At 47.6% G+C, this 27700-nt stretch overlaps 2 protein-coding genes across 2 annotated transcripts; one reads left to right on the top strand and one right to left on the bottom strand.

Moving 5' to 3' along the window:
• Window positions 1-12426: 12426 nt before the first annotated feature.
• NDUFA8 (NADH:ubiquinone oxidoreductase subunit A8) lies at window positions 12427-14085 on the bottom strand. Its single transcript, XM_088525367.1, has 4 exons — window positions 13967-14085; window positions 13730-13893; window positions 12832-12997; window positions 12427-12667 (listed from the first exon to the last, which is right to left on the bottom strand). Exons 1-4 carry the CDS (start codon window positions 14069-14071, stop codon window positions 12530-12532), a joined length of 573 nt encoding a protein of 190 aa, XP_088381493.1. The 5' UTR covers window positions 14072-14085; the 3' UTR covers window positions 12427-12529.
• Window positions 14070-27526, top strand: MORN5 (MORN repeat containing 5). Its single transcript, XM_088525448.1, is given in 4 exon segments — window positions 14070-14261; window positions 14372-14483; window positions 15060-15191; window positions 26213-27526. Coding segments are annotated over 4 exon segments (516 nt in total). The 3' UTR covers window positions 26293-27526.
• Window positions 27527-27700: the final 174 nt, after the last annotated feature.

Consider the following 27700-nt stretch of genomic DNA (forward strand, 5'->3'; position numbering starts at 1 on the left):
CTGGCGTGGGCCCGGCCGCCCTGTCCACCTCACTGTGCCGGCCTCCGGGCTCCCTGCGCTGCCCCATGCGGGACGTGGCCCCTGCACCAGCTCACACCACAGCCAGCCCAGGGCTGCAGCGGGGTCGTTGCTGCCTTCCCTCCACCCCAGTCCCCCCATCTGCCCTCCCTCCACGTGCAGGTCGTTACAAGATCCCTGCCAGGGCGCTCAAGGTGACCTGCCCTCCAGCAGAGGCCTGGTCGCTGCTGCAGCCCGTTCTGCAGGAAGTCTTGGCACGCTGCCCCCATCCCGTGACAACCAGGGCCGTCCCGGGCAGCGCCCGGCCAGCGCCAGCGGGGAGAGCGGAGGGAGAGGTGCCCACGAGCCCCAGCACCAGTGGCCAGCAAGGCCTCACGCCTGGTTTGGCTGGCACTGAGGGGCTTCCTCGCAGGCAGCGTGGCCAGGGGACCCAGCTGCTGGGCACAGGGTCCTCCCTGGCACAGCCGGCCCCGGAGCACAGCCAGGACGCATCTCATGGGGCAGGAGCAGCCCCGCGTGGGCCGAGCCCCTCGGACGGGGCCCTGCGGTGGGGAAGGACGTGGTGCCTTTTCCCAATGGGCAGCTCCCTGCTGCTGGCCAGAGCGCTGCTCCTTTGCTCGGATTTGTGGTGTTACGGTGTGGTTTGGGATTGGACTTGGGAGCATGAAAGGACAGAGAAAGGAAAGGTTTAAGGCAGATGTGGAGCCCGGGGTGAAAGGATGCCCTGTCGCAGTCCCGGAGTGAGAGAAGGACATGGGGATCGCGGGGGGCAATGTGCAAGGGAGGGTGTGCGGAAGTGGCGGAGGGTCGAGGCGGGAAGGAGCTGGGCGGCCCCGGAGCAGCGGCACCGAGCCGGGCAATGCAGAGCCGCGTGGAGCCGAGCCGAGCCGTGCCGAGCTGAGCTGAGCCACGAGGAGCCGTGCCGAGCTGAGCCGTGCCGAGCCGCACGCTGACGGCAGAGGGCCCTTGCGCCCGCCCAATGCGGCTGCCAGGAAAGAGCAAGCGCGGATCAGAGGGAAACGCAGCGCAATCGGACAGAAGCTTCTGAGGAGCAAATAAACGTGTTGGACTTTGCAGAGCCAGCGCTGTGGTTTTCACTTGCTGGGGTTCCCACTGACAGCGGCGGCTGTCGGGACACCCAACTCTGCCCAGCAGGCCCCGCTCCTGGCCAGCGCTGCCACGGGCCACCCCGTCCCCTGCCACGTGCTGCCAGCGGCTCCCGGTGGGGCCGGGGCCATCCCTGTGGGGACGGGGCGGTCTCAGGAGCGCAGCCCTTCTCGCCCTTGGTCGCCTGTGCCCAGCGGAGCCGGTGCTGCCGGTAGCCCCCTCCCAGCCTAGCGCTGCCCCCGTCCCCCAGAGCAACCCGCAGTCACTGCGCCCGGGCTGCCCTCACCGCATGGTCACTGCACCCCGGCCGAGAGCCCGCACACAGCAGGACCATCACCCACCTCAGCCGCTGCCACTGGTGCCCCCAGCTGGGGCTGAGACCTCCAAAACCGGGACCCACAAGGCCACCTCCTGGTGGGACACCCGGCTCCCCCAGACCGGCTCCGGCCTCTTCCCATCTCTTACCCCCCACCAGCCCAGCCCAGGGCACGAGCACACGGACCCACGCGGCCTGGAACCCAGGAGAACTCAGGCAGAGGCCCCAGCGCGGGCTGGTGTGGAGCGCTCCCACCCCAGCACCCGCCAGCCCAAAAAGCCACTGCTGCTTCTGGACCCCAGCCCGGGTCCAACTGCGGCTCCTCCGGCACCTCCGGGCCATCCCTCAGCTCCCCGGGAACAACAAGGGCTTCCCAGGCCCTCCGCGGAGCGAGGGGCCGGAGCGGCCGCGCAGGCAGCGGGCAGGCGCCCCTTTTATTCCGCTGCCTCCAGGGGAAGAAACTTTGTCGCGGGCTGCGCGGAGGCGCTCGCAATCACGCGGCAGGCAGGTGGTACGGACTGAAGCCGCCAAACAATGCCGGTTAGTTTGTAACCTGCGACTAAATCTGGTGCTAGCTTTAATTTCAGAGTCTGCTTCGGGGCTCGCTTGTTAATCTCTATGCAAAGCAGATGAAATGAATATGCAGCATTTTGGATGTAATTGTACGGCTTCAATTCAGCACTATAATTTTCCAAACAGGATCTTGCAATCAAGCTCCTATTCATTAGCGTATAAACAATTTAGTTTCTCGGCTCTCCAGTCTGCCAATCATTCCCACGGAGCGAGCATCTCCGACAGAACGAGCCGGAAAGTTTCCTTTGTGTAACGGAGGTAAAAGTTGCTCCACACTTGGGACCAGCCCTGCGCGATGGCAGAGCTGGACCCGCTCTGCCGGGGTTCCTGGAATGACGGATGGGGGACACGGAGGCCGCTGGCACCGCTGCCATCCCCACACCCATCCCAGCGGGATGCGCGTTGCAGGCGCCGCTCCCCGCTGCACAGGGGCATCCCGCACCCTGCCGGCCTCGGAGCCGCAGCACCGGGTGCCGGGGACACCGCGACCACCAGCGGCATCGGGGCCGTTGGCAAAGGGAAGCGCTGCCGGCGGAGCGGCGCTCGCGCGGCCTCCATCTCCGAATGAGCATCGACAGCTCTAATTAGGGGCCGCCACGCAGACAGCTCATTAGCTCGTCACGAGGAGCCGCGCGGCACCGGGGGCCGCGGCACCGAGCAGCGCAGCGGGCCGCTCCGCGCCGCGCCAGCCAGCCGCAACCTCCAGCAAAACTAATTACTTCCTGATTGTCTGCGGCCACCCACTGGGTATAATAGTATAGACTAAATTCGGCATATACATAACGAAGCACTCGGCACCAATTTGGCGCATGGTAATCATCTTCGGTGTTGCATAATTAAGACCTGATCACTTGGAATAATTATTGCATATCCGCGGTACCGGGGAGCGCTGCATAATGGTGCGCGGGCCGCGGCGTGGAGGGGGCCACGCTGCCCGGTGGCCCAGGCCCGGTGTCACCGCGCGCCTGCAAAAGGCGCTCGGAAAGAGGCGGCAATAAAAGCACTAAATTAAACGAAACGGCGCGTATGTGCCGAATCCACGGGCTTCCTCCAGTGGCTCCCCGGGGATGCGGGGCGCGGGACAAAGAATAGGTGGATGTTGCACGCGCCCGGCGCGGCTCGCGCTCTGCCGGCTCATAAATCACGCGGGGCGACGGCGTTTCACAGCTCGCTTCCCGGCCAGGATATTGCCATTCCTGCTGATTACGGAGCCCGGCGCCCGGGGGAAGCTGCATCTCCCACTTCCAGGAAGGGAGGCTCCGCAAGGAAAGCGCGGTGATAAACCGGCGAGCGAAATCAGCTTTGTTCACGTTGCGAATCTCCTATTGTTCCTGCTGCAATCGTCCGCCACCACTGGAGAAAGTATTTCCGCAGCGATAAATCTCCAGGGCTCCTCCATGGCCCTCGCCTTGGCACTGGATCCTCCTTGGGTTGTTTTGCAAGAAAAAAAAATACACAAAAAAAATAATAAAGCCAGGTTTGCTCCAAAACGGTCCCTGTGGGCAGCAGTTCCAGTGTGACCCCTCACTAGCCCCACGCCGGAGCCCCCAGGGCCACTAACGTCACTGCTGATGCTGTAACAGGGGGAACCGCAACAGTGCTGGGACGAGGGGCACGGAGCCACCGGGCTCAGCGCACGGGAGCTGGGTGGGCACGAGGAAAATGGATTGGATTTCCCTGAAACCAGGCGTGGGCCGGTCCGATTCCCCTCAGGATCAGCAGCTGCCGGCCGGGAAGCCCCAGCGCTTCCCCGAGCTCGCTGCTTTGGAAACCCTCCCGCAGCCCCTCCGCGTCCCCCTGAATAACCAGCAACAGATGCTGCTTTGACCCCAGCAACTTCCTGGAAACATGCATTTGTCAAAATAAAAATAAAAAGATTAATGAGGAAGGCCCCAAAACGCTGAGGAAATGGGGATGACGAGAGGCCGCGGCAAAGCCCCCGGCAGGCGAAGGGATGCGGGGCCAGGGCGAGCGCCGCTCCGGCCGCAGGTCTCCCTGCAAAGCCCGTTTGGGAAGCGCCTTGGGAGCGAAGCGGGGGGGTTCCCCGTGCCCGAGAAGGGGCTCACACAGAAGCGGCCACGACGCAGGGCCGGCCTCAGCCCCTGCAGCCCCCGCTCAGCCCCAGGGTGCCGGCCGCTCACACCTGCTCACACCAAAGCAGCGGCTCGGACGCCGCAGTGACGATGGCAGCCGCGCTGCACGTTTCCATATTGTCCCGCAAATTGCAGGGACCTCCAGAGCGCCGTCTGTGCCGGGGGCTCGTGCGCACTGCCCTGAGGGGCCGGAGCCTCCCTGTTCCCACGGCGCATCCTGCCCAGGACGAATCTGCCCATGGAGCACCCAGGCAGAGCCGCTTCAGGGCAGACGCTGCTCCAGCAGCTCCGCAAGCAGCGCCCGGGCCAGGCCGCAACCCGCCGAATGCAGGGGTTGGGGCTCCCTTGCTTTGGGAAATGTGAAGTTGCCTTTTTCCCTGCCGTGTCCTGCGCCCCGGGAAGGGGTGTCACTCACTGAGCTGCTCGTCGCGCCGGGCACGGCTGCAATGCGCACCTGCAACAGCGACTGCAACAAGGTCCTCGAGCTTGTGGGAACACAGGCGGAGATGGAGGAACCAGGCGACGACCTCGGTCCCTTCCCCGCGCTCTCCTGTCCCTTGCAGTCCACAGGGCGCCCAGCGGCTGGTTGCAACCCCGAGACAGAGCTGAGCCCTGTTCGGAGCTAGCAGAGCAAAGGGGGCACCAAAGGGGCGGCACGCGGTGCCTGCGCGTGCTGCAGCGCTCAGGGACGGCTCCTCTATGGGGTGCGGGACCGGCCCCGCGGGAAGCAGGAGCCGGGGGAGCCACGGTGCCACCCGCGGCACCGAGCAGCCTCTCCGGCGGGAGCGTTGGGTGCACAGGAAGGAAGGGGAAGAACCAAACCCACCGCATCTCCCCACTTTTGTTCTCCCTGCCGCCCGCCCCCACGCTTCTCCTTGGCCACGCGCTCCTCTCCCTGGATCCATTCGGCTCCAGCCTACCCAAGCAAGCTGGGAACGGGGTATATCAGCTGAAAGCAATTTGCTTTGAAATCCAGCTGCCAGATTTTCCTTCATTTGTTTACTTTTAAATGCTTTTTTAAAAGCCAAAGTACACAAGGCAGCCAAATTGCTGACATGTGTGCCGGCCGGTGCCCCCCCACCGCCACATTCTTCCCCATCCTCCTGGGCTCTAATCCACTCATGTTTATTTAAAATACGGAGAGCACTTCAGCACTATTAAGGACTCTGCTTTATAGTAAATGGAAAAAGATCCCGGCGCGGGCCGAGGGGAGAGGAAACGAAGCTTCGGGGCGGCTTCGCTCCTGCCTAACTTGGCTTCGGCCACGCGATGGCCCAGCCACCCACGTCTCGCCCGGCAAAGCCCCTTCCCACCAGCTCCAGTTACTGTTTAGGAGCCGCCAGGACCCCGCGGCCATCGGCACCTTGGAAGTGACAGCACCCGGGGGCTTGGGCCCTTCGCCCCCACAGGGCCGCGTGGCCACTTGCCTGTGACGTTCACAGAAAGCCCTGGGCAGGGTGGCCGAGGAGGCTCCTTTCCTCTGCGTCCAGGTCCTGCTCCTTCCTCCCTCTCCCGCGGCAGCCTCCGACACCGCTGGTGTCTCCCGTGTGGCACCGGGCCTGGCTCCAGCACCCGAGTCCTTCTCCATCCATCCACACCACAGGCACCAGACAGCGCCTGGCAGCCCCGTGCCACACCCAGCAGCATCCCCGCTCCGTGCTGCTGCCGGAGCTTTGCCGCAGGGTCAAACCCTAGAGACAGGGAGACCCAGGATCTGATCCTGGGAAGCAGCTTCCAGAGACCAGCGGAGTTTTGTCCCCATGAGCAGTGGTGGGTGCCGGAGCTGTCAGTATCGCGTCAAATCCTCCGACTGCAGCTATAAACCGAGGGCAACCCTGGAGACAGGGGCCCGAGCAGGCAGGACGGCAGCACCCCGGCCCTGCTCGCAGGGAGCGGGTGAGGCTGCTCTGTGCGCAAGACCCCAGCGCTGGAATTTCTTATTTCAGATGATTTACGTAAGGAGATATCCTCCAATAATAATACGATAAAGATGCTACAACAGAGAGCAAACAAATATTTTAAGGGCAATAATAGGTGAATAGGACTCCACAGGGAAGCAGCTACTTAAATTCAGAGTTTTTGAACGCTCAGTGCAGACGTTTGGGGAGGGCAGGAGGCTGGACAGGCACGTTCTCTGTAAACGCCTCAGCTAGCGCTGCCTTTCCCTGCACCTTCCCTGCGCCGCGGCTCAGCGGGAGGACGTGCACCAGAACACGCAAACGCCAGCAAGGAGCAAAGAGCTGCCCCAGGCTGTCTGCACCGCTCGGGCCTGGGGAAACGCAAAGGGGAGCACACGGGGCACTTGAGCGAGAAGGTGACTCACGTTTTTCAGTGAAGGAATTGCTACCAGGGCCCACAGCCAGGCCGCAGCCCCCGGCAAACCTCCTCTCTCCAGCAACTTTGCCAGAACCTGGGTTGCTTCCTAGCAGAAAGCATGAGAAAACACAAACCTCCACTTACAACTGGTAATCGTGTAGTGCCTTCATGGAGCACTGCTGCGATTAGCCAGACCAGCAGATCCTCCAAGGGGGTCCTGCCCTGAGAGCCCCCGGCTCCGGCTGTGCCGGGCGCTGCGCACAGGCCCTGCCAACCCCTTCGCGCAGGCTGCGCCGCAGCAGGGGCTCCGAGCGAGCGGGGACGGGGCGCAGGGACAGACGGGGCGCAGGGACAGACGGGGCGCAGGGACAGACGGGGCGCAGGGACAGACGGGGCGCGAGGTCCGAGGGGACTTTGCTCCTGGAAACAGCCTCCCTTGCTGCTTGGCTGCCCTGCTTGCCCTGCGCTTTGCCGGAGACTCCTCCAGGGCCCCTTCCAAGGACAGCGGTGGGTAAACAAGCGGAGCAAGGAGCGCTGCAGGGTGGGCCCGGCCCAGGCACGGAGAGGAACCAGGGCAGCGGGGGGGAAGCGACATGGCCCAAGGCCACACAATGAGATAGCGACAGGAAAGGGAAGCCGGGTGCCTGTCTCCCAGCACCGAGCTCTACCCTGCGGTCCCGCTCCTGCATTGCTCCTCTTTGCCCTCTGCAACACACCCGGGTAAAAAAAAATATATAATAATAATAATAGTAAGGCAGAAAAGCACATGAAAGGCTGCAACAATAAAAGCCTGATAGCGGATCCTAAAGACTCCAGCAGCTGTAGGGAGCCAAGTGCTTCTTGGAGGGGGCTGGATGGAAGCTGCGCTTCCCTCCCTGCTCGCATTGTATTTCTTTCCTCTGCCAAAAGGTGCTTCCTGAGCGCTGGGCAGAGCTCCCGCCGCTGACCCTCACCTTCCTCTGTTTAGCTGGAGCGCGGCCGGCCACGAGCGCCGGCGGCCGCGCCCGGGGACACGGGGCTCCCGCTGCGCGCGGGCCGGGTCAGCCCCGCGGCGGCGGCTTCCTGCGAGCGGGAGCCGAGCGGGGCCGCAGCTCCCCGAGCGGCTGCGGGGGGTTTGAGCCGCGCTCGAGGCGCTTCCACAGCCCCTTTTGCTCCGGCAAGATCGGTCCGATCCCGTCCTCCGCATGGCTGCAAATGGGAGGCAGCGGGAACACAGCCGGGGTCAGACTGCACCTTCACCAAAGGGGTGATTCTGACTCCGTTGACGCCCCAGCTCCTGTTTGCAGGGAAGCAGGAGGCTGTGCTGCCGCTTAAAAAGAGCCCAACCACCCTCGGGGTGACCTACAGCCCTCCACAGAGCAGCCACGCCGCTTGTACAAATATTAAAGCAATGCCTTGAGTCGATGTCTTGTATGGTCCAGCCTATCAACTTGGGAGCAGACCTGTACCTCCTCCATGAGGCTCCCTTTGCTCTGTATTTTATGTCCTTTCTTGGTGCCAAAAGCGAAGCCAAAGCTGGGTTTAACAAAGCAACAGGCACGGCTGTTCTTCCTGGCCCTCATTTTCCCCAGCAAGATGGGATAAATTAACTTAAATCCTATCAAAACAGCAAAAGCCCGTCACCGTTTTGTGCTGTGAAACACAGCACGTATGAAACACTCGCTCGAACCATCCACCTTTGCCATCCCAGACAAGAGCACGGGAAGACACAGGTTGGGAATCCTTTTGTCTGGGCACCTGCAAGAGGGGGACGCAGGCAAGTGCCACCTGTGCCACGTGCCAGGCGGTAAGGGCAGCAGCATCAGGGAGATGCAGGCAGATAGAAGGATTTTACCTTGTCTAAACGCGCTCAGTTCCGTCCTTTGGGGCCTCGCGCTCCCGGATCCAGCAAGGCACCGCAGAGCTCTTCCCTGGGCAGCCTGGAGCGCTCCGGCAGGGCAGCCCTCCTCGTCCCTCCTCGCACCCCGCCGGGACGCAGCAGCCTGGAGCCTGCTCCCATGAGGGACACGTTGGGCTCGGCAGCGCGCGAGGGATTGGGGACATTGTCTTGAAAGGGGAGGAAACGGACAGTGGGAACAACCCCAGGGACCGACAGACAAGCAGCGCTGCTGACCCTCCTCAGCGTGCAGAGGCCACCCCCTTTCAGCACCCGCTTCGCTTGCTTGGGAAAACTGTCCTGATTTTATGCCTTACTGTCCAAAATGACACTAAGGACCTTTGCGGGCTGTATGTGCTCCGCTCTTCTTCTCACCAAGGGAAGTGCACAGGAGTGGACAGTTGTACCTTGTTTGTGTAATACTTGGCCATCCAAGTGGCTCGGAACAAATTTAAATGAAGTCTCTACCTACAAGTTCTCACACACAAAAGCACAGTTGTAACTTTGCTAACAAGGATAAGGTTATATTAGACTATTCGGTAAATTCATGTTACTTCCTAATGGAATAAAGAAATAATGTGCTTTTACATCAATTATTGCAATTAATCTGCTTCAGAGGGGCATGGTAAGCTAGCAAATATGCATAAATTGCACTCAGATTTCCCAACCACCTCCAATTTCTCTGGCTCTCTCAACTTCCCTTCACCTTAATTACATGCAGAAGGAATTATCAAAACTTTTCATCAGTTTCTTCCTTTCTATGCAGCTCAAGACTTTTCAAATGTAAAAATAATCAACTTGAGATCACGTTCAAGTGAATTTTGCAGAAACTCGCCTAGGATTTTTGTCTTTGCTAAGCAGTGCCCACTTACCTTGGGACTCGTGAGGGCAAAATCACCACGCGGGTCCCCGGGATCAGTCGAAAGCAGCCACAAGAGGGAGACTTAATCTCCTATTAATATCCAGATGGATTCTGCTTTCCAAGTGTGTCTACTAGAGGAGAACACAGCAAGTTTTCAAAAGAATTTTAAAAAGTCACCTTGGACTCCAAACTTCCTTTCTGGAGTTCCAGAAGCATTTTCGTTCTCAAGGTAAAGGTTCTTTAAAAATTATGAATATAAAGTGTTTCCATATAAAGTGATACAGGTATTCGGGGTTTTAATTTCCTGTGGATTAAAAAAAAAAAAAAAAAAAACCCTTTACTTGTCACAGCTCCATTCAAAAAACCACACTGCAACTGAATTCAGAGCAAGAGGTGGACATGAGTAGTTTTTGTCCTAGCAAATCACAGTTTACAAGAGCTTGAAAGGCAAGTTCCTGACTCCTAGGAGTCTTTTTTAGCAGGACTAACATGATCTGCCATATGGTTATAAAACTGGCAACAGAGCTAGATAAAAATAATTTCCTTTCTCTCACCTTCTCAGATGAAGATTTGGCAACTGTAAAGAGTGGACTTTGCTGTTTGGATGTTTTGGCTAACAGTACATTTTCTTTAGCCTTTTGTGTAGGGGACTGAAGTAAATAAAACTATTTCAAACCAAACTGCCAGATGTTTAAAGGGGACACTCTCCTCGAAGGGATGCTGTCATAGCAATCCAGCTGCACCAGAATGGAATGCTCCTTCCTCGCTAAGACTCGAAATTACACTAGGATTTTACTCTTCCCAGGCCACAGGCTAGAAGAGCAGAGCAAGTTCTGCTCAATCAGACTATGAAGGGCCAGATACCATGACACTGGTTAAGTTTTTCTAGCTGTTAATTTCACACATGTGATTAGAAGTTCTGGCAAAGCTTAAAGCCTACACTATAACAAATAACACTTTTCACATTGCCAATAAAATATCTGTGTTGAATCTGTATGCATCTGTTCTCCATCTGCCAAAAAATTGTCAAGATACATTCCTCAAAGATAGTTTTATGGTCTTTGCTTCGTCTTGACATTCACTTGCTCTAAACTTTCCAAGAAACATTACAGCTCCAAAGGGGGCATTTGTGATTGAGTAAAGCCACAGAACAATTTTGAACAGAAATAGCTACATTTAGGCACTGCCCAAAACTTCAGAAAGGCACCGTGTGGCAACTTTCTTGCCGATTCAGCCCAAAAACAGAGAGAAGCAGCAGCCCTCACACAAGAAGCTCCCAAGTGCTGACAGCAGAGCTGAAGGCTGCTCGATGGCGCGATGCCTCCATCGCCCATTTCCTGCCTCATGGCATGTCCTTCTCTGCTGTTTCCTTTCATATATTCTCCTCTCCACTCCTGCTCCAAACTGAAGTGGGAACCTCTGCAGGCTCAGAAGTCAACTCGCACTTTCAAACGGGATCAGTGTGTTATTACAAGATTAACAACCTCTTTTACAAAAGGTAGTAGATTTAGCTGTCACAAGACAGATGAAAAATCTTAAACCTGTGAAAGTAGAGCATAAATCAGTGTTTTATTTATTTATTTTTGCTCACATTACTAGCCAATTTAAGGGTGGGGTTTATAAAAGGCTATTTTAAAAAATGCCCCCCTATTTATACACCTCATTCTTTGTTGAAGCAATTTAATGGGCAAAAATACTCTTTAATTATGATTAGGGACTGACTACTGGAACGCCCATGTCTGTTTATTCAAAAGCAGATGTTCAGCAACGCAGCGTTTCATACATTATGCTGACAATAGCAAGTTATTAACAAAACATACTATCTAACAAGTCTTTCGGCGAGGTTGTCTAGCTATTGGAGTTGGTCAGTGAAAACATCAGACATGATACATGTGTTAACATCCCAGAACAATTAATCCTCCACTTGGCCAAACCTCACTTCACTCAGCTGAATGTAATTAGACCCCATCTTGCCCTGATTTCCAAGGAGGTTATCTTTCTTCAGGAGTGTGTGCCTGCTTTGAAATGCTGCCGTGATCTGGAAGAAGCCACAGAGCCACCATCTCTGATGGGGCCAAGCAGCTACTAAGGCACACCATATATTGAGAGGGAAACGTGGCACAGAACTTATTTTCCGAGTTTTAGGCAACATACCCAACCAGAAAACAGCAAGAGCCAGTGAGCCATGTTGTGTATGAAGTATTTTCAGAAAAAGGTTATATAATTTTCCTCTAGCCCCATGGATCAGAAACACATGATACAGCCACGGACCCACTACAGCTTAGTCCTCTCTGCCCAAAAGGATAATCACTAATCAGGATAAATCTTTAAATTATAATATCACAGCTAGTCTACTCAAGGAACAAAGTGCTAGTCACATCTCTGCTATGGCTCAGGCTACAGCTGAGCGAAGTCTAGCCTTGAGCAAGCTCAACCACACACAGCTTTGTGAAAACAAGGTAATTGGTCTTTAAAAAAAAAATAGTAATAATTCATAACACGGTTCTTGCCCCTGGACACAAAAGACACAAGTTCTATTTCCTAACAAACATCAAGAACATTATGACAGTGAGACAGCAGCAATGATCTGCCATGACCCCTTAAGAAGCCACCTTCTTATATAGCTTAATGGGAAAAGGACATGGTCCAGAAATCTTTTATTTCCTAAAGCTTAAAATATAATGCAAGTTTCTGATAAAGCTGTTTGTGTCCTTCAGTTTAAAAAACAACATAGAAGCAGCTAAGCCAGCTGCAGGAGGAACAAGCAGCGGGTAAGTGGAACAAGGATCCTGGTGTCATAAACAATATTGACCTCACAACCAGCAAAAGCCACAGACTTGATTAAATCTTTGCTCCAAGACAGGTCTTAGGTTAAAGCTGTACAGAAGGATTTTCTTGGAACTAAAATACACAGTAATCATTTGGAAGATTCTAAGGGAAGACATTACTAACCTCTTTGTAATCAAAGTTTACTCAACCCAGGAGCAACAGGCCTCTTAAAAAGCAAATAAAATTAGCACATAAATCTTATTCTCAGTTTTTGATTGTCTGAAGCAGTCAAAGACTCAGGCTACATTTATACCTCATTCCAGACAAGCTGTGTGCCCACTGACAAGCAGCTGGCATTACTGGTGCTCATACAGCCATGCCTAGAGTTTCAAGGAAATAGCCTGGGGGCTACAGAACTGCAAAGCCCAGGAACATGTGTTTTGAGCTGCTACGATGTGCGAGTATGTTCAATGAAGGCAAGTAAGCCACATGAATGTTTGGGGGTTTTAATCGTTATAACTATTCCCAATGCATATTTGACTGTTTACAGTTGTAAGTCATGTATCTCTGCATTTCAGCGGCAGCACAAGCTGCCCAATTTACCAGCTCCAGAAAAAGAGCCTACTGCCAAATGCAGAAGGCTTCAATTCTCCTTCAATGGGTGGATTTGGCTCCGGCCTAGGTCGAGAGTGATAAGCGTTCTCAGGCATAGGTCTGTCTGTCTTCACTTTTGTGACCTGAAAAAGAGAGAGGAATGACAACTTCTCACAGCATTTAATAGAAAATGCTTGATTTAGTGTTGGGCTCCCATAGCACCTGGTGGGAAAATAGAGCCAGTTTGGACCAAACATGGGGAGGGAAGAAAGATCCTGTCCAGCTAAGCAAAAAGATATTAAATCACCTTAGAGAGCTCTCCCAGGTCAGGCCTCACCCAACCCAGCTTCTCCAGTACACAGTTATCAAACACTGCTTGCTGTTTGCGGCATCGGCGAAGCTCCTGCATGTTGGTGTAGTCAATGCACGTCCAGTATTCAGTAAAGGGCTCAGCACAGTGCAGCTTAACCTTCCTGTAAAAGTTTACAGAAAGAAAATGCCTTATAAGTGTTATTGCTTTAATAGCATTTCTCTCACAGGTGTCCAGTCTCAGTCCCTGACAGTATTTTCATAGTTTCAAGTTCTCATGAACATTTAAAGTCTTCAGAGAAGTCAACATATATAGCACCACTTACCAATATTGATGTTGAATTGGGTTAGATTCAGACCACTATAAACAGGGAGAGCGATAACTCAACTGTTATTCAAAAGACATTCGTGCTATGTAGATATATACAGCCTGCTCGTATAAGATGCTTATTCTGCCAGGCAATAGTGTGCACTGCACAATATTATACTACTTCCAGATTAGTTTGATGCTTTAACCTGAAAACAAGTGCTCAGGATGGAGGTTTCTGACCTCTAATAAGCTGTTACACTAAAAAAGGGCACACTTTGGGCCAGTTAAGACAAACCATATGCTAGCAAGCCAAGAAAACGATACCAGCTCATACCTAGCACTGCATTTTAGCCACAGGAGATCTATGTATGTTTACATATGTGAGTTTCCACAGCACTATGCCTGAAAGGGCAAATCAAGCAAAACCTGCACTCCCTATATGGATTACACAACAGCTGCAAGCTGCAGAGGCAGCCAGCCTTGCCCCCCGAGCTTCCTTTGCAAGGGAGAAACGGGAGTTTTCCCAAGGAATAAGGAGCCGCAATCAAGGGAGAGGTCACTCTGCACTGACAGAGATGGGTCGCACCTGAAGAACTCGAGGGCGCACTCGTTGACCTGGCGGCCCTCGCGGAGGCACTTGCGCGGGTCCTTCTCCTCCCAGCGGCACAGCATGAACTCCTTGTTGGGCCGGTCGCACTGCGAGCCGTAGTGATGGGCCGCGGCCTTGAGCACGGCCGAGCTGACGTTCACCTGCGGAGGGGCAGAGCCGCGCTAGGGGTGCCCGCCGGGCCGGGGCGGCCCCGCGGCTCCCCGGCGCACTCACCTCGGGCACCTCGAGCTCCTCGAGCGAGGGCACCTCGACGCGGCCGGGCATGGCGGCGCCCGCCGCTCTCCTTGAGCTCCCCTCGGCGCCGGCCGCGCCGCGCATGCGCAGGTGGCGGCGCTGCGGCGAGTGCGCATGCGCCGCACCGGCCCGCGGGGCGGGGGAGGACGCCGCGCATGCGCCGCCGCGGCGTGGTGGGCGCAGGGGAGCGGCGCGCATGCGCCGCGGCGGCGTTCGCGTTGCCCTGGCGACGGCCCTGGCGTTGCCCTGGCGACGGCGCGGCGCCGCCATGGAGGTGCGGGCCCCGCTAGGCCGCGGCCCCGGGGGAGGCGGCGGCCCCCGGAGCCCCGGGGCGGCGCGGGGTGACAGGGCCGCCCTCCCGGGGACTAACTGCGCGTTTTGCAGGGGAAATACACGTTCGCCGACGGCCTCGAGTACCAGGATAAAAACTGGCACTACTGCGACGGCTACGACAGGAGGTTTTACACGGAGATCTGCTCCGGTCTGAAACCGGCAGGTACTGCCGTGCGCGGCGCGGGACTCGGGAAGGAGCTGGGGCGAAAGAGGAGGACTCCGACCTGGCCTCTTTCCAGCCCCTGGAGAGACAGCTTGGCCATGGATACCGAACCTGTCTTTCCTGTGTGTTTCTTGCTAAGGGTTTTAACGTTATTATTTATCCATAGTCAGAGGGGAACAGATTTGGATGCAGAAACACCGAGTAAAATGCACAATGTACTGTGTACAATGTACTGTGCTCCTGCCTATGCACAGAATGTCTCAGCGATGACTCGTAGGTGAGGACAGCAGGAGCTCCTGGCTTCGTTTTGGAGATTGGGCTTATCCTGCTAACACCAGCCTAGCGGGATGCATCACAGAACCCGGTGTGAATAAATGTAACTGCTTATTGTACGCTTTACTGTGTGCTTTTCGTGCCTGGGCTGCTGCTTTTTCATTTTCTCGATCTCAATTAATTAGTATTATACTTTTAGCAAATGCCATCAGGATGTAAAGTAGTATTAATTAGTTATCAAGGCACAAATGCAAGGAAAAAAAAGGCAAAATAAAGCAAATCTTATGCTTTTTGTTTCTTCAGGCATTTCCCAACTTACAAATTTGGATCCTCCTAGAAAAATCCCGGAAGGATGTTATGACTGTGGTGATGGATTCTATAATCCTGAGACCAGAGTTATCATTGACTACAAATTCAGATTTCTAAGAAATGCAGGTATGTTTAACTTATTTTGCAAGGCAAATTAGCATGAGGTTCTTTCTCATGTCCTAAAGATATGTGGCTTTACTAAAACTTAAAAAAATGTGGTCTGGTTTTGTACTCACTGACCTAAAATATTGCTTACGTGTTGTTTTTATCACCTAGTTATATGTGCACAAAGTTGTGTAATTAATATTTTATAAAATTACAATTAAGTATTCCCAAGTATGTATAAATCAATAAACTTTATTGCCACTTAGTATCTTAATCTAGGGAAATTCTTCAATCTCTTCTATTATGTTATTAAGCAAGTTAGCTGTTGCAAGGTGTATAGCATTGATCCTGAAAGCTGACAAACGCTGTTGCAATTCAATAACGTGCTCGAGCATGTGCTTATCTCTGAATGTTTGAATAGTCCATTTCACTTAAATGAATCTTAGAGCCATGTTTAAATACTTTGCTGAATATGAAAACTTCTTGTCATCTTGCAGAACTGCCGTGAGTAGGATCTTGCAAATACTGCGGCTGGTGGATCAGTGCCCAAATTAATAAACTTTGGGGAAAAATTAGTTTTCATCAAGGTGAAAAAAAAACTTCTCAGGTTAAAAACAAACAGAAAATTCAAAATAGGTTGATAGTGGGGAACCAGAGGATTTCAAAAAAAATCACTCTGAGCTGAAATAAATGCTTAATGTTCTGATTATTTAATTTTGTCTTTAACATCTTTTTTAGTGCAGCTTTTTAATTCTTTTTTATTATTTTTAATTTCTAAGCATCCTCCCTTTTTTCTTTCTTTTTTTTTCACTCTCTCTCTCTCTTTTTTTTTTTTTTTCTTTTTAATTGTCCTAATTCCAGGACCTGGCATTTCTAGAAGGCAGAGCATTTCATCTTCAGTATGCCACACTTTAACAATTTTGTTGCTTGGAAACTCTATTTTTCAGCAAATTTACTATTTGTTAAAAAAAAAAATTCTGCCCAGCTCTAGTTTCAAGAGCTCTTATAAGTATGCACTGTGGTATTGGAAGAGGGAAGCAAAGGGGGGTGGGTAAATGAATCGGAGATACCATCTGCTATAAAATATACCCCATGATACATGGCCTGTTTTATAAACGTTGAATAAAAACTGATCTAGATTATTACAAATGGCATTGATCCAAAATACTGGAATGCAATGGGCCTACTGATGAGGAAGATAAGCAACATGCTTTCCAAAAACACAGGAACCTACATAGATTAGTCCAGGAGGGAACGCCTTGGAATTTAATTTATTGTTTTTTAATCTATTCTTTGAACTCATTGTCCTTTATGACATTTATCTCAAACCCTACAAATTATATCAATCAATATGCACTAAGCAGACCAGCACAGCGTGTCATCTGACACCGCTGCTGGGATGTGCTTTGTGTGACTGTTCCACCGAGAAGCCCGTGTACAAAGTTAAACTTGTTGATGCGAGTGTGAAGAAGGAATGTGTCACGGAGGCCAGACCCTTCCTCTGAAGAACACGAACACAATTGAAAAACCCGGCACTTGTTCAACATCAGAGGAACTCTTACTGCCCCAGGAGAGATGATTCAGGGCACAAGGCCACTGCAGTTAAAAAATAAATAAAATAATAATTAAAAAAAAAAAAACAGCTGTAAGCAGAAGAAACTGAGGAAGAGGCTGGAATGACAGGGAACAGATCCAGAATTACTGCATTATAGGTTGGGCAGGAAGGAGCAGGAAAACCTCCAGGCTTCCAGCCAAGTCTTGAAAGCATCAAAAGCAGATGGTAGGAAGCATTCAGGAAGTTCTTACAACAGCTTGACAGGTTTACCAAAATGACACTGTCTTCCTCGGGTCTGGAAGCAGGCTTTAAGAATACTCTGCTTCTCACCTTTCACCCTGGCCCTATTATGAAGCAAATTCTGATTGTTTCACTGCTGTTTGGAAACGGGGCGAGGAAGCGCACTGCCTTGGCACTCACTTTCCTGCTCAACTGGCAGCATCCAGATATCATTCCAGAAGAAAAAAGACCAGGCGCCATTTGGAATCACCGAGTTTGCTTCCACCACTTCTCTGTGAAGACGAGAGCGTGCTGAGGACTGTAGGGACTGCTGCTAAATTTGGCAAGACTTGCCAAATTGTGCTAGCATGGAGGTCTGATACTTATTTACTCAAAGAGCTCTTACTGTCAAAGCAGCGCAAAGGCCCATCATGAAAATGCAATCAGGCCCAGGGAATGAAATGGCAGCAATGGTTTTGTTCTGCTTCTTATCTAGCAAAGTTTTCCAAAGTCTCATTAAAATCTTGCAGTTATTACTCCATTGCTAAACCTCTGTTTCCTTGGGGAGCCTCAAATTTCTCTTGATTCTTTATGTGTTCTTCAACTGCTTCTTTCTCTCTCGTGTTGTGAAGTACACAAAATTGGACCGATAAATGAGAATATGTAAGAATACTCATATGTAAGAAGATGTAGTGTTTATTTTAAATAGGCCCTGAGGCTAGACTGCTATCCACTCAGAGTATTACTGGAAAAAAAAAAAAAAAAGAAATTGTACTCTTGGCACCTTTGTAACAGATTTTAGTTAAATTAAAGATGGGAGGATTTCCCGATTCAGTGGAGAGACATGACGTTATATGTAGTGCAAAGCAGGGAGGCACACGAAGGGCAATGATGCTAATGATTTAGGACCCCAGAAATGTGGAGAGGAAAAAAAGAGAAAATATCATTAAAAATAGAAATCTTGTTCTACTGATTAGAAAGAATAATAGGAGGTTTTCTGGATCGCCTCTCTTTTGATGAAAAGCAAAGATACTTCTAGTGAAAATTGCACCATTTCTTCCTGGGTTAAATGGCATAAATCCAGCTTTTACTCTTTGTCCTATGAGAATATTTGTGCTTCTACTTTCATATTCCATTTTGAAGTTTAACTAGTTGGTGTACAGTGCGTAGGGTACCTTTCTATACTGCAGTGAATATTACCTGGAGTATGTGCATCTTGTCGTATAAAATCAAGAACAGGAAGGACACAAAGCCTGCCATTACACTAAAAGCCTCATTCAGATAGATGAATTAATATGCATGTAGCTAAGAGCAGGATTAGGCCCAGAAAAACAGGCCTGATGTCTTACTAAGAGCAGAGTTTTCGGTGTCGCTGTAGTCCCAAGCCAGCTGCAATCAACTTAGGATTTCTACAATCCTGAAAGTCTTATAAAAAGCAGCAGGAAAAGTCCTGCTGCTTCAGCAATCATAAACCAAAAAGGTCAAGATTTAAGAATATTATTTTACTCTGTAATTTTACAAGTCTGATTTTAGAACATCCAAGGATTGTTGGCATTCAGGCTCACCCAACGCCATGGACAAGGCTGAGAAGACATTTTATTTTTAAGTGTTGATAATCATAGACTTGCAGTTTTCTCACATTGTTACTTTGGGATGAAAACTCTTGTGCTTGATCTGAATGGAGAGAGGCATTTTCTCTTTTTGAAGGTTGGTAGAAATGTGTTAATCTATTTCAGGCTTATCCAAGCATACAAATCCATAACACAAATCTTCTACATTTGGACATTTTTGCTTTACATCTCAAATGTGACTTGCAGCAAGTGCTGCTTGAGAAATGTAGACTTTGACTTGTCTGAAAAATATAGCTGGGAAACAGAGCCATAACCACTCAATAATTATGTAGGGTAATATTTCTCTACCTACCCCCCAAATACATGCAGATGTTTGCGTGCTCTTTCTCATAAACTACTGGTGAGTTGGGTGTGGGATGAGGACCTGGCAGTTTTTCAGGCCTGGAGTATTTCTGGAAAAAAAGACAGCAAGTTTAACTTACAAGTAGGCTGTGCTGCAGAAAAAAAAAAAGAAAAAAAAATGCCTGTGCTTAGAGATCATGCGCTGAGCTTTATTCCCTGCTCTTTGAAATTGCCCATTCTGATGGTGGAGGGAGTGGATGAACAAGCTGATTCCAGGCTAGTCCCTAGTCATTGCCTAAGAATGTAAGAGTTGTTTTGGCAGATGACCTTAGCAATGGAGAGGAAAGCCCCAGCAATCCGCATGCACAGGGAATATAGTATTTTCGTTTGAATGAATTTAGCTTCCCATAGATTTAAATGTCTACTTATAACACGGGACCATTTAATCTTTTGTACATTTGTTTCTTTTTTATTTGACTTAAGATACTGAATTTAGATGAGGTTTAGTTCCTACATATTGAAACTCTTAAAAGCTCTTCAAATAATTGTTCTTTGGATACTTGTTAAGCTAAAGAAATCAGTTTTGATCGGCAGTAAAAGTTCATGCTATTTTAAGTGCAATGCTATAGCTATTTTCTGTTGTATATTTAATCATTTTGAATTATATGTCATGTAAAAGATTTTAGCTCTGGGGCATTTGCCAGAGGGTTGATTCTGCATTTCACACAACAAAAGAAATAATGTTTGTGTAAAGCTCTTAAAAATAGTTGGTAATCAGTATATTCTATAACGAATGGGATCCAGACCTGTGTGGATAAAAAACCCCACAGCTTTTGCAGAAATTAACTTAGAGGATTTGGTCTCTACCTCTGGGCTCTGAACAAAACAAATTGTGTCTATTGTTTGCTGATTTTTAAATATTTGACAAGTTAACGGAATTGTAAATTTTATGCATTTTTATTTAAACTCTATTTGTCGCAATTCATTGATCTTTTTCTCTTTACGTGGTCTGGAAAACTTACTTCTGAGGAATGGGTTTTACAAACCGAATCAGTACTGCCCTGTTCACACAAGTGGAGCGCACCAGCCTGAGGAGCCCTTTGCTTTTCCTGCAGCAGCTACGTCCTTGTCCTTGTCCTGCTCTGCTTTGGCTACTGCTGGCTCCTCTTGGGGCCTCTTTGATACTAATTCCTCCAAAATACCATAACAAAAATTACTCTGCCTTCTGCCATGGCGCTCAGCTTGTATTCTTTCCCAAAAGGCCCTACTCAAACATTTTGGTTGTGTCTCCTCCATCTCCTCTATGCTTTTTTTCCGTTGTATCTGGACCAACAACATAGCTTTTTTCTGCCTATTCGTACAAACACCCATTTTTTCTGGTACTTACTTTCCAGAATCAGCACTTGCATGATAATCAGAATATTTGAAAAATACAACACTAAGAGGAAGGTTAGAAATTTCACTGCAACTCTTTCATCTGGCTCTCCAAGTGTCTCTCCTCTATCCCTTTCTATTTTTTTATGATAGATAGATAACTCTTCTCTTGTTTTGAGAACTTTGGGCCTAAATGATTTTCACCGCTTAACGAATAAATTAGTTGAGCAACCAATTTTTAGGAGGAGAGGCAGAGGGTTAGCAAGTATCAAGCTGAGGAGTGCCCAACAGGAAAGGCAAAAGAATGAAGGTTGGTGAAAAGATGACAGAAATAAATTTAATCTACTTAAAATCACGTGTGCAACATCTCAGAGGAAGGCCCTGGTCCTTACAAGGAGTCGCCTCGTGGCTCTCATCACCCTGGTCCTTTTCTTTATGTTGGACCCGTTCTCGCACCCTTCATCTCCCTTGTCTCCTTATTAAGATCAGGCAAATGTGAATGCTGTTGCAAAATACATACTTATTATGTCTTTCTCGCTGTCAAAGGCTGTTCAGGTGACAGATGTAGTTGGAGACCTCTCATCTGTGTAACCAAGAAATTATTTTTATATTAAATATGCTGTACACATCTTAATATAAAATGTACCCCACTCCATGTAATAGATTATGAACCAATGTGATTTGTATTCAATATTGTAATTAACAATGAAAATATATGCATCATGGTATAAATTATTACAGTAATTTCAGTAGCTAAAGCAGATATATTGTTCCTTGTGGTTTCCTGGTCTTAAAATAATTATCGTTTTGAAAACTGTGGAGGCTTCAATTCCAAATAGAGACATGCCAAGAATAACAACTTTGTGTGCTAGCCATCCCATCGTGGCTCCATTAGATAGGTTAGATGCAAGTCTTATAGGCACTTATATTCACCCATACAGTTCACGTGAAAACAAGTTTTAAAAGAGATGGAAAGTTCATTTTGGGGCCATTTTGGAATTACAGTAATTAAATGAAAATGGAAGGGTGAGAATTTATAGGTTGAAGCAAAGGTTAATTAAAAACATATTTTCCATTTTCTTGCCAGCCTTGATGTTGGTGAGGTCAGGTGCAATAAGGAAAGTGGTGCTAGGGACCCAGCGAGGGCAGTGGAAACGCGAGGGCCGCGCCGGGCAGAACCCACGGCTGAGATGTTATCGCATGTGATTGTGCAGCGGAAGAACGCGATAAACTGCGCGGCGGGTGCTGGGAGGAGGCAGGCGGGCGAAAGGATTAACTGATATTGTTGTTTACAGCATTCTGAGCGTGCTTGGCCCTCTACAAACAAAGGGGAAACTCAAGCAGTGGCTATTGTCCATTGCAAATACTTTGCCCTACGACATACAAGTCACATCACAAGTCAGATAAGACTGTGTCAATAAGGTATCTTTTTTTCTTTTGCTCCTTGCAAGCCAATAAATACTCTAATTTCAACATGATGCATCTGCCTATGCACCTCTAGATTCTAATAAAAGAAAAATCAATGTGCTGGATTTCCAGTGTATTTTCAAATTATGCCTTGGAAGCCAGGAACCAGCCCACCCTGAACTTTCAGGTGTTTCTAATCTCACTTGAGAAACAAACCTGGAAGATGCAGTTGGGCCAGTCTCCTCTGCCATCACTTTTAGATTCCGCACTGAAAGTTAGAGAAGTGGTCTCACTTTTCGGAGAATTTGAGCTCAAATGCAGATTGAGGTGGATGGAGGTTGGGGTGCTCCGTGGAATCTCCTTAACACCTTTCCTGCAGATACCTCTTAGAACTTCACTAGCAATAGGAGCTTCCCCCAAAGCCACCCGAAGCCATGTAAAGAACCCAAAAAGCTTGTTGAAAAGAACTAGTACAAAAGAGGCTACTTACAGGAACTCAGTAAGACCAACAGCTTTAGTTCATTTTCTGTTGCCTAAAAAGTACTGTCCAAACTGACCTGTTGACCGTGTAGAGTGTCTACGAGAAACCCCTGCTTAAGGATGCTCTGTGGAAGGATGCTGATCTGGGATCAGTTGTGCAGGTGGCTACCAGAGTAGCTCCACATGCCTTGGGCCTGCTTAATGAAAACAGCCGGAATTAATTACATAAATAAAATAAAATACTTTGAGTGGGTGCTAGAAGTCTGGCTTAATTTTGGTTAAGACATACAGAAATAATTGAAAGAATCGGTCAATACTCACATGTATTTTAACTGCTTGTCCAGTGAGATCTCTCTTGCTCCCTCTCTTTCTCAGGATTTCAATTATATGCCATGATAATAATCATTATTTTTTGCTAACTTTGGAATAAATAACTTGTCAACATTTATTAACTGAGCAGGGATACACCAGATTGCAATTAAATTTTCAGATATAGCATTTTTCTGTACCTTCAAGTGTAAACATGGTTAGTCCAGTTTCAGCCAAGTCTCTTCCATGATTGCATGATCTAGTGAGAAAAATCTAAAAAATTGATAAACTTTGAAAGATAAATACGCCGACACAAAATTCAGCACACAACGTGAAGAACCCCATACTACCTAATTGTGCACAGGGTGATAATTTACCACTGATTAAAGAGTTTGTATTTTTTTCAAATCTTTTTTAAAGGGAAAATTACTTCTGAAGGTGAAGATGTGCTTAGACAATCATATTAACATATTCAAACAATTGCAATTTGCAAAATAGTAATTACAACTCACTATCTGCTAGCATTAATCAAACTTCAAGGTTTAATTCCATTTTAAATATTGATGAAATGTGATTCTCCAATCTAACCCTGGTGTTGCAGGGTTATGGAAGCAGCCAGTGACAGAAAAAAGAGGAGCGTGTAGTTAACAAGCAGCTGCCACAAAGAAGGATCGGCATCTGTGATTTAAATTGTTAGCTGCACAGTCAGGTAGAGTGTAAAAAGGGTAGTCAAGAGGCTGTTAAGTCCATTGCTGCCAATTACTAACAATCAGGGAGGAGCTTTAAGACTTGTTCAGTACAATAAACCCAGTTTGTCTTGTTTCAGGGGTTACTACTGAAGAGGTTGCAGCTGCACTGATTCAAATAGCCCTAAAACTACAGTAATTATCAACCAGTCTTCTTTAGTGTAGCAAAAGTATGTTTTACCATAGCTTAACTCTTTACATTCTAATATTTCACTGCCTCTTCTCACATAGCTAGCCCCGAAACCCTTTGGATCTCTGGGTTTATGGTTCTTCTAGCCATGCAGGATCTATTCTTTCATTTTGCCTTGCCCAGACCAAGGAGCTCTCGTGTAGCACCCTGGGGTTGGAAGACAGCACTGGCTGTTCTGGGAATTTGCCTTGAGATTATATTCTGGAATATTAAATCATGCCTTTTTTTTCCTTTCCATATACACAGTTGAAATTCATACAGCTTGTTCAGTTTTTACAGCTGATTAACTTACATGTAAGTTAATCAGTGCTTATTAACATGTGTTTAATTTGCATGGGATCAGATCTCTGTATGAACCGAGCCATTTTGGGAAGGGGCTGGGAAGATGAGGACGCTCAGAGCAGGCTGCCTCGTTGCTCTCCTAGGAGGCCGTGAAAATGCAAAGTGCAGAAAGAAACAACACAGACAGCCCAAGGGTGTGCTGGAAACGGCGATACGAAGCCAAGGAGAGCCTCTGCCTTTCCTAGTGCTCATAGCTTTGATGCTCAGCTATGTGACCATGATAGATTTTACGTTAGGACCACGATAGATTTTACACTAGGAAGACAGACTGCTTATTTTTAGTACTCAGATGGGTTACATATATCATTACCAAAATGAGATAGAAAGAATAGATAGAATGATGTATAGCACATGTAAGTTTTGTTTATTCTTTCACAGACAAATAGACAAAGTTTCATTTCCTTGTAATTACTACAAGCTCAGAAAAACTGTTTTTCTTTTAAATCAAGGAGATACCAGCTCAGATCACAGATACCCGACTGGACAATGTCTGCCCGCATGATCACGTCTTTCCAGTGCTGGAACACCTACCGCATAGAACAAAAGCCGGCACATTGATTACAGCTTTGATGGTGTTTGTTAAGAAAGCTTAAGGGCCACATTTGCATTTCTGCTGGAGCCTTCGGGAATCTTTGCCTGTGTAAGGATTGCCTGGTCTTTAAGCAAGGCTCAGTGTTCATCTTTTTAATTTTCCTTTTCGATATTCTGCAGAAGCATTAATTTTTTCCTAGCTTATATCTGAAAAGAGAAGTGTGCCACTAATGGGGTGTTTTGTTATGGGTCTATTGATTCACAGAAATAGGGAATTTAAAAACAAAAATAAAAAACAAAACCAAAAAAAAAAAAGCACAAAGGAATCGTATTAGTGAGACAGAAAGAACTATTCTTAGGTACTCTATCGGGATGGTAACTGTTTTCCAGTAAAAGCAAAGCTACAGGCTGAGCTGAAGGCAAAGAGCAAAGTGGCGAGCAGAAGCCCACGTGGCTACTGTTTGTCAAGGCTGTGACACGAGGGCTGCCATTCGCGCAGGGGACAGGCGCCCTGGCACGTGCTTCACCTAACCCGCCTTCAGCAGCGCCACCGCGAAGGCCTCCTGCCCTCAGCTCGCCAGGGAAAACGGGGAGGGCAGCAAAAAGACCAAAGAGAACAAGAAGAAAAAGGAAAGACAAAGCTGCCTTGATTCAGTGCCCACCAGCATCACTGAAATCTAAACATAGCCTTGAAAATTCTTGTAAAATCAGACCTAATTCGTTATATACCCTCTTTGTGAACCTTCACTTTGTAGACTAGCATTTAATTCCCAACACTACCAAAATTCCACCTTTTACATTTCAAATGCTACTACAACAATTTAACTTAAAGATACAACACAAGAGTCAAAAGCTTTCCACCCAAAGTGGACTCCTCACAAGGAACACGCTTCTTTCCGGACCTGTTTTGACCTGCTCCTACAGGGCTCTCAGCTGCATATGGCAGTGGTGCCAGTGGGATTTTGTGCTATGCCAGGGGTGTTCCCAGCACTGGAATACACCCCCTCTGCTCTGTCCTTCTGATAATCCAGTCTAGCAGGTAACAGTAGCTGCTACAAAACCCTTGCAATTTAGATGGAGGCAGGTTAGAAGCAGATACCACAAGCAGTTAACATGAATGTGTTAAAACAGCAGTAAACAGAAGAAGCAGCTCTAATATATTGAATTTATACAAAAATAAATACAGGTATTGTTTTAAATAATACTTTGGTTCTCAAGGCTTGTTGAAGTTTGGTTGAACCTGTCAAAAGGCCCTTGAATTAACAGACCATAACTTACATTTGCCTTTTTTTTTTCTTGTAATTATACATAAAATTTCTGTCCAAACTTTGCTAGACAATTGTTTCCCTACATTGTCTTTGATTTTTTTTTCCTTCCACATTGTCGTGCTCTGAGAATAAATATGCTATGACAGACATGAATACTAACAAAGGACACAGAAGATGGTCTAAAATGCGTCTATCAGCTGCTATATCAGATTATTGATATATCTTGTAACATACATTTCAAAAACAGCAGTGAAAGAAAAACCAGAACCACCTAGGTTTTGACTGTGGATTTTTTCTTTACCTTTGCTTTTCAGAAAGAGACAAGCAATGCAGACATAGAAAAAAAAAATCTGTTTCTTGATTTCCAGCACCTACACCATATCTCCTGAACATGGTCATGAAAAGTCAGAAAAGAAAACACATATGCACATATGTGTAAAACTTAATAGTGTCCCCCAAGTTAATATCACCAAATAGATGAACCATAAGAGTTACTGCCATAGATCCCATATCTCCTGCCTTGGCAAATTCCAACACAACAGTACACACAATCTTTGTAAGAAGACCGAAAGCCAAAAAATGGCTTTTAGGAGACGCCAGCAGCTAAAAATGGATTTAATTCTCCAAGGAAAAATTGTTTGACAATCTGTAATGCAAAGAACAGATCTTAAACAGTGACATTTGATATTCTCTTTGTCTCTTTTTTAGATGACGAAGAGCATGAATGGATCGTTCAGACCTGCCGGAAAGGTTGAGATAAAATAACTGGAAATAAATCTAAACAATGAAAACAGCTTTTTGCTAGATGATACTATTACAAAATAGGTAATTTGATTCGTGATAAGTCTAATTTGTCCATGTAGATTTATATCACTTTTTTCCTCTATGGGAATATCATCTTTTCTGTCATCTTTGTCAGCTTAAACAAAAATGGAAATAATCATTCAATCAGTCATTCTAAAAAAAAAAAAAAAAGCCATGGAAAAAAAGAAAAGCAGACTGTACTCATAATAATATTCCCGAGAGGTGTGCAGTGTAGTATACATACACGTTATTAAGCCTGAAAACAATTTGTTAAAAAGAGTGCCTCAAATTCAATGTCGAAGTCATTCAAATCCATCTTAATCAACATTATTTTCCCAGATTTTAGTTAGCTGTCCTGGTGAATTCCTTTCCTCTCTTTTTGCTCAGTACTTTGATATTGATTGATCATTGTAATAATGTACACCAGAGGTATTCTTTAATGACTGGTTTGCTAACTAGGAAATTATATCCATTTACTACGAACGTTTGTTGAACTCTCCTGAAGCCAGAGTTTAACAAAATAATAAAAGAGGAAAACTGGGTGGGTTGCTGCTTGATTAGTAAGCCAGAAAGTATTTAAAAATAAAATAAAATGGAATTACATCATTTTCTGGATGTAAGTGCCAGCACTTCTACTTGCATTAACTTTATTTATTACACAAATAAGACATTTACAAAGCACAACATTAAAAGTATGTAACAAAACAGACATTGGTTTTACAAAAAAGTGCTTACAATTTAATTTTACTTTTTTTAAAATAAATATTAGTCTTGACCGTCCACTCATTCAGAGAATTCTTTAACCATTGTAGCCAAGACATGCATAATTGCAACATGCTACAACAAAATGATTGGCTGACGAAATAAAATTGACATGTCTCTAATTGGCATCATACAGCTATATCACCGAGAGTAGTGCAGGATTGAGTCCCACTCCCCCATCCCAACTAATAAGTCGTGTAAGCACCTTTAGCTAGGGCATTGGGGTTAACCAGCGTGAGCCAAAATAATAATAATAATAATAATAAAAAGGTAATAAAACTGTAAACCATTCCACTTTCAGACCCTCACCATATTTAATTTCCATATTAAATTGGAGTGAAAAGCCTTTCATTTGCTATCTTCATTGGATTTTTTTCTGCAACAAAGTTTCTGTAAATAGCAACTGGAAAAGTTGAATATATAGAGTCCTCATTACTGCACCAAAATCCATTCGGCAATTACTGAATAACTAAAAAAATGAGAAGGTGTTTTTGTTTTTCTCTTTCTTTCTTTCTTTCTTTTAATCTATACGCAGGAGATGAATGCAAATGACCTGAGATAAGGTTTGGTTCAGTGGCAACAGTCAGTGTGAAATCTGCTGTGAAACAATGTACTGAATAAATTAGAGGA

Source organism: Tinamus guttatus, unplaced genomic scaffold, assembly GCF_059628265.1.
Source record: "Tinamus guttatus ecotype Peru unplaced genomic scaffold, ASM5962826v1 Tinamus_guttatus_pri_ptg000226l, whole genome shotgun sequence".
NCBI classification, from domain to species: Eukaryota; Metazoa; Chordata; class Aves; order Tinamiformes; family Tinamidae; genus Tinamus; species Tinamus guttatus.

What these genes read in the sequence shown, in the direction of transcription:
- NDUFA8 (XM_088525367.1), bottom strand. Translation starts at nt 14,071, where the DNA reads ATGCGCGGCGCGGCCGGCGCCGAGGGGAGCTCAAGGAGAGCGGCGGGC. An exon ending in TGCGCCCTCGAGTTCTTCAG is followed by an intron (nt 12,998 to 13,729) that starts GTGCGACCCATC and finishes AAACTTTTACAG; the next exon opens with GAAGGTTAAGCTGCACTGTG. An exon ending in ACCTGGGAGAGCTCTCTAAG is followed by an intron (nt 12,668 to 12,831) that starts GTGATTTAATAT and finishes TCTCTTTTTCAG; the next exon opens with GTCACAAAAGTGAAGACAGA.